The following is a 6,977-nucleotide window of genomic DNA, read 5'->3' on the forward strand; positions in this document are numbered from 1 at the left end:
GCTGTGACGGTATGACATCCCAGGAATCCTGTGGAGGTGGATCTAGATGGGACGGTGGCAGGCGGAGCCGGGATATGTCCAGGTGGTCTCCGGGTACCACGACGTAGTGGTAGCAGTAGGAACAAAAAAAGCCGGAGCTGAAACATGGATACCCTCCCAAATTATCTCGGTTGGCTATGATGTTAAGCTCTTCTCTTCTCTTCTCTCCACCTAATACTCACTCACTTGTACATAACTTCGCCGTCTTTCCTTTCTCCGTCACGCCGTTGCGCCTTGAAGCTATCACTTCCCGTGTTGTTTTCTGTCTATTTGTCCCTGTCTGTATTTACCGTTGCACCTCGTCATCGCCGGCCGAAGAACGAACATTCCCTTTGCGACAATCCCTAATCCGCAACTCATAGCAACCACAACAACCAAGATGCAGTTCAAGACCCTCGCCCTAACCCTCTTCCTCGCCGCAGCAGCGGCCGAGAGCGTCCAGGAGCTCGTTGCGCAGATCCCCGCGTGCGCAAAGACCTGCCTCGACAACGCATCCACGGAGGTCGGCTGCGCCGTCTCCGACAACAAGTGCCAGTGCGGCAAGGCCAATGACCTTACCCAGGCCTCTTTGATCTGCGTCTCGACCTCCTGCACCTCCGATGAGCTATCCGGTACGTTCCCCTCCCTCCCCCCGCTCTACCCCTTATACGCAACTCCTTCCAACGGGAGCCACGAGAAGCATCGTAACTAACCCGCGGTATGTGTACGTGTAGACACGACGGAGCTCTCGGCCCGGATCTGCGCGGCCGTCGCCCTGGAAGCTGGCGGCGACGCCATCAAGTCGGCTGGCTCGGCGGCTACCTCGGCCCTAGGCGATGCGGGCTCCGCCGCGACCTCGGTCCTAGGCAACGCGGGTGCGGCCGCGACGTCGCTGATCGGCGATGCTGCCGGCCACGTCAGCTCCCTCATCGCCGACGCCACTGGCGGTTCACCCGCCACCCCGACACCCGCTAGCCCCGCGGCTGCGAACCCGGCTCCTGCCGACCCTGCGACTCCCACTCCCGGCGCTGGCAACCGGTTCGTCGCCGGCCTCGGCTTCGCCGCGGCTATGGCTGCTCTCGCTCTGTAGAGAGACAAGGACGGAAGGAGAGAGACAGACGTGCTAGGTATACAAGATGTTGAGGTTTTGAGTTCGTGTATATAGATGGCGCGGCCTTTTCGTGGGTGGCATGTGTGTCTGGGTAACAGTATCTTCTCTTGAGCGACGCACGGAAATTATCATTCTTCATGCAATTATCAGCACAGTTCCTTCGATTGAAGCCAAAAACGTCAATTGATTAGAAACGAGTGAACGGCAATTGTCCATCACCTCTATGTTCTATATATCAGTATATATTATCAAGAATTTTATGAGGGACGCGGTATCACGGGGCACGCATCTATGAGCGTGACCTAGAGTCTAAAAACTTGCCCGGATGCGAATGTGAGAGGTATAGACAGATGTTCACTTATCAAAATATACCGAACTGTCCCAGGGCGCCATCTTCGCCGCCGTCGAAGCGGGTCTGCAATTCATCGAGCGCCGCAAATTGGGCGGCGAATTCGTAGCCTTTCCGCCGAATCTCTTCCGTTTTCTTCCAGTCCCAAGCCACCTCATTGGCGTGAGTACCGTTGCCGTTGAGTGCGGTGTCGCCGTTTGTTTCGGCGTTGCCGTTGGCGTGCACAACCGGCAGAGCCGCGCCGTCTTCGGCAGATATCCAGCCACCGGGTCTTGCTGGGAGCAGTCCGCTAGCCTCGATGATAATCGCAGGGTGCACCGTCAGCCGGCCGATCTTGAACACGTATTTGGAGACGGCCGTGGCGTGGACCTTCTTCTCCCAGTCCTCCGGCTGCCCTTCGCTCTTCCTCGTCGGGCCGAAGTTGCCCGAGTCCCAGGAGCGCGGCTGCACTGCGCCCTTTTCGACGAAGTGGGTAACGACGTACAACCACTTGCGATCCCAGCTGAGGATACGTGTCCACATCTCAAATTTCTGGTACGGCAGTAATTCCTTCTTAAAGCTGCACTCCACGGCGCCGAGCATGATATTGAACCTGCCCTTAGCCGGCCGAGACGGATCGGCAGGGTCCAAGACCAGCTTGGTGGTGGCGTTGTTCGCGACGGCGCGACTGCCCCGCGCGAGAAGGTGGCAGACCAGATGCGTGCGGCCTACATCAAGGTCGGCGAAGTAGGTAGAGTTGGATTTATGCACGTTGTAGTCGACCTCGAGCAGGGTCACATGCGACGTTGTGATGACAGGGTGGAAGAGCTTGTCCGGGGTGTGGGTGTTGTATGAGCGAAAGGCGAAATGGGATATCATGGCGCTCCACACGCGAAACTGCGGTTAATTGTTTAGCGACTCTTCTCAAGGGACAGCGAGGATGGTGCTAGAAGCCAGGGAGCGTCATACGGTCCAGGTGAGAGGAAAGCTCTTCCAGTTGACGAGGATGACGACCAACGCCACGATACGGCTCGTCCGGCCGGGGCCGGTGAAGAATGGCTCGAGAGATCCCCACGCATTTCCCTTGTAGGCGCCATACACGAGAGCTGGCAAGAGGGCGGACGCGGCGACTCTTAAGGCTTGACTCGTCGCACCTATCGAAGACGCCATGGCTTCCGCTGCGTCGGCGGCTTAGGGGGATCCTCGCAATAAGGGCTCGCGACCGGCTACGAGGGCTCGGATCTGCTTTCGAAGGAAGCTTAGAAGAAGGATAGCGAGGGCGATAGCCCAGAGCGGCGCAGATCGAAGATAGCAGAAGATTGTGCTGGTGCACTTCGCGACGAGGGCGCTGTGATTCGGGGCCAAGGGCATTCGAGTTCGGGATTTTCTTTTCTTGATGACGCCGGTCGTAGGTTAAGAAGAGGAGGAGGAGGGGAATAGGGCCGCCTCGTCAATTCAACGTACACCGAACTTAGCAGCGGAGCCAGGGGAGAGATCGATCCCACTCGCGTAGAAGTGGGTAGGAAGTGCCGCCATGGGAAAAAAGACGCGAGCTGCCACGGGTTGACGTGCTAAAGGCTGCCGGGCGCGATTAGATACGGAATCCTTTAGCAAGTTGAGCCGAGGCATCTGCTCCACCGGACCGGAGCGTACCTGGACACCGCCATTACTCCAGGGTGTACATATAAGGCGTTGCTGCTTACTACGAGCACCTCGACAGCGCCAAGCCAGCTGAGGTCTCCTAGGACGCATTTTGCTTACTACGTACGCACCTCTTGTAAAAACCTCCCATCCCACTATGCCGAGGAAAAACCCTCACCTTCTTCTTTCACATAGTGAGCGCATAACCGAGATTCTTAACCGTAGCATATCTAAGCTCTGGGTCGTCGTAGCATCCTTCATATCATGCCAGAGCGCAGCGCCTCGCACCACCGCTCGTCGACCGTTAAGCCATATCCCGCCCCTTAACCTGATGCTCATTTCCCCCCCTCACGAGCAGCTGGGATGCTTACCGCTTCATAGCAAATCTGAGGCTGCCTAGACCGCCGTAGCTGATACGAGATCCGTCCTCTGTTTGCGCTCGCGCCCGCCCGATAATATGGTGATCGCAGTCATATCGATGAAAGACTCCGGCTCTGCCTACAGGGCCACTGCCCAGAAATGATTTTCGACACCCGCTACCTCTGCGATCATTACGATGGTAAATACGAAAGCTCCTCGGAGGCGTGGGCGGACACGCCGGACCTGTGCTCGGGTCGAGGACTGAACACACTTATAAATACACTCGCAGTGGCGATACGGACACCTTGAGGTTGCGAGCCGTTGTGTGCAACAAGGCTACGGCGGCTCATTTTCTGGTGACGTTAAGCCCCCCTGTCGGCGTCGTTGTTCCTGATGGTTGTGGCATGCGAAGGAGATTCTGGGGAGCAGTGCTCGAGGTGGCCTTCGACTTTATTTCCCGCTTGAGTAGGCTCGTCTTCCTCTTCGCCTGGCATCGTGGCTTCTGGCGCGGTACTTCCCTACGTTGGATATGCACTCAGATACTCTAATAGGGGGCCGCCGGTTCTCTGGCCACGACGAAAGGATTTAACGCAAATGAAGATACCTATTCATGGCCCGCTGCTTTACAAACTGTGTTTTTCATACTGATTTACAGAGAAGCGATATTCTTTAATTTATTAATAGCGAAAACTAGGAAAAATAAAAACTTAAAGCAAAATTAATTTACGTAAGGTTTTGAATAACTATTTATATGAGTTTTGTATATATATTTTTATTATTTATTGTTTTTTAAATAAAATATTTATCTATAGCGCTATTTATATTTATAGTAGAGAAATAGCGTAGGTATGCTGTAAAGAGCCTTGTATAGATAGAGTTGAAAAAGAAAAAAGAGAATGTAAAGCTTAGGAAGGCATATTTAAAGAAGTAGTATTCCTAACTATGTGAATTCTATAGATTGAAGATTGTCCAAAGAGAAACTAAGTGCAAAATATATATAAATACTCATCGAAAAGGCTACGTAGTCTAGTTCCACTACACTACTCCAGTATTTATAGTATTTCACTCATCTAATATACTAAGATCAAACCTGTGCCACAGTCCGAAATAGGCCAAGGTCTTACGAAGGTGATTGGTCCATGAAAATGGCGAAACGGTCGTAATCACGTAAGCCGCTCTATAAAGCCATACGAAGCTACACGCCTACGTCTAGAACGTTTCTACGTACCTATACGCTTACGTTTAGAACGTTCGTACCTACGTACCCGTACGGTTACGTCTATAGCGTTCGTACCTACGTACCTATACGCCGTACGCTTACGCTTTACGTTACGTAATATATAGTATAAATCAACTATATACGTAAATAATTAATATTAAATATTATACTTTCTTATAAATTATATATTAATTAAATAATTGATTCTTTTTAAGTAAATATACGTTTTAATATAATTATTTACCACTTATTATATAATTATTTTAAACTTATAAATTAAAGCCTTTAAGTTAAATAGAACCTAATAATAAATTAAATTATATAATATATAATAATCTATTTAAACGTTTACGTTTATATGTATTAACGGTTTATATTATAAAAAAATATAATAAATATAATAAATATAATAAATATAATAAATATAATAAATATAATAAATATAATAAATATAATACGTAGCTATATAAAGGAGCTACGTGCACGAGAGCGCGCGCAGAGAGCTATCTTACGAGTAACGGGAGGAGGAGTAAAAAGAAGGTGAAAAGGTCTTCGATCTATTTAAGAACGAGCTAAAGGAATGGAAGTAACGAAGCGAATATATAAGAGCTCTTATTACTAAGATGTCACGTAGAGAGCCACCTGTACATGGCTCTCTACTTCTTCTCTAGTTGCTCGCTTACGTAATATAGCTCGTAGCTTTTTATTATCTATATATAGGTAGTTCGTATCTCTTTTATTTATCTCCTTCCTTTTTAGATAGTTAATTAATTTACCTTCTTCTTTCTACCTTTTGTTACTTCTAAGAAATAACCTTAATACTTACGTAGCTCTCCCGATCTACGTAATAATTATAAGCCCGGTAGCTCTTCCAAGGAGCTAAGTTAACTAAGGTCTTACTATATAAGCTTTCGAGTAATCTTATTATTTATCTTTATTTCTTTAATCTCTCGATTAATCGTTTCTTCCTTTAAATATCGCTCTTATTTATATCGCTTTCGTCTTCCTTTTAAGTAATATATCTATAGTAACTACTAGTATTAGCGGAAACTTTTCCATTAAGAAGTTACCTATTAATATTAACCTTCGTAACTTCGATGAATATTTATAATAATTTATTACTTTCTAAAATTACGCCGAGTAATTCGATATCTAAAATGATATTAATCCTAATATAAACGATTATAAGCTAAGCTCGGCGATACTTCTATCGCTTAAAGAATTTATTACTTAGGAAAAGAAACGAGCGAGGAAGTAATACCTCTAAGCTTTTTACGAATACGTTAAGAAAGATCTTGAAACTCGTAAGAAGAAGCTAAAAGCTCTAACCGAAAACCCGCGCTATTTTTATATCGAAAAATATAAGTAATTATATCCTCGGTCTTTATTAACTACCTCGAGCTCGTCGGTATATAGCTTAAACCTTAGAGACTTCAGCCGAACGTTTAAAATACCGTAAGAATATTCCGCGATTACTTTACTTCTACCTTTATTACTACGTAAACGTTTGTTCGTTAGGAGTACCGCGAGGTCCTATAAAAGATAAAGGCGGGTATCTTCTATAGAAAATAATTCTTTACCGCTTAGAATAACGCTTACTACTGTAGTAGTGCGGTAAGACATGCCCTCTTAATGGATCACGTAACACGCTACGATAGGCCTTATGCCTATATAAAGTAACCATAGCTCCCGTAAGTACGGGCTATGCCATGCTTATTATCTAGTTTACGACCTAGCTAGATTACTATCTTTATTATTTTTACCTTAATTAAAGATTTATTTTTACTATTAGATTCGTCGTTTTCCGATTAGTATATTTATCTTAGTTATAGGTACTTAAGTTACTTCGTCGTACCGCTATAGCCGAATAAATAACTTTTACGTTTTACTCCTTTTCTTTCCTTACCTCTTATACCTTCGGGCTAGCGACTACTATATCTCTACGACTAAGGGACATAGCTAAGATATGATAACTACATTAGATTCCTTATCTTTCGATTAATATAGCGATGCTAGTTTCATTTATCTTGGATCATCGTACGAGCTATAGTCTTCGATAGAGTGCACTTTCGAGTGAACCTATCCGGGTCTTTAGTATCGCGTACGCTCTGCTCCTCCTTACTACCGAGCTTTCGCTTACGATATTAACGAGATCTAAAGCGTACTCGGAACGAAGGACTTCCTCGAAGCTATTAAAGCTAAGATCGCTTTAAACTAAGCTATTCGCGCGATTATTAAATTAATTACGGCGGACCGGCTTAAACGATAGCTACTTTCCTTTATAAAGTTAAGTAAAATAT

The 6,977-nt window shown here is 46.6% G+C and overlaps 2 protein-coding genes across 2 annotated transcripts; one reads left to right on the forward strand and one right to left on the reverse strand.

Moving 5' to 3' along the window:
• The first annotated feature begins 282 nt into the window (after positions 1-282).
• Positions 283-1,299, forward strand: GGS23DRAFT_542619 (uncharacterized protein). Its single transcript, XM_051514819.1, has 2 exons — positions 283-650; positions 753-1,299. Exons 1-2 carry the CDS (start codon positions 419-421, stop codon positions 1,106-1,108), a joined length of 588 nt encoding a protein of 195 aa, XP_051366922.1. The 5' UTR covers positions 283-418; the 3' UTR covers positions 1,109-1,299.
• GGS23DRAFT_542627 (capsule polysaccharide biosynthesis protein) lies at positions 1,199-3,084 on the reverse strand. Its single transcript, XM_051514820.1, has 3 exons — positions 2,427-3,084; positions 1,349-2,354; positions 1,199-1,262 (listed from the first exon to the last, which is right to left on the reverse strand). The coding sequence occupies exons 1-2, from the start codon at positions 2,625-2,627 to the stop codon at positions 1,491-1,493; spliced, it is 1,065 nt and encodes a 354-aa protein (XP_051366923.1). The 5' UTR covers positions 2,628-3,084; the 3' UTR covers positions 1,199-1,262; positions 1,349-1,490.
• Between the last annotated feature and the right edge of the window lie 3,893 nt (positions 3,085-6,977).

The sequence above is a fragment of the Durotheca rogersii genome (genome assembly GCF_024521655.1).
Source record: "Durotheca rogersii strain YMJ 92031201 chromosome Unknown GGS23scaffold_96, whole genome shotgun sequence".
NCBI classification, from domain to species: Eukaryota; Fungi; Ascomycota; class Sordariomycetes; order Xylariales; family Xylariaceae; genus Durotheca; species Durotheca rogersii.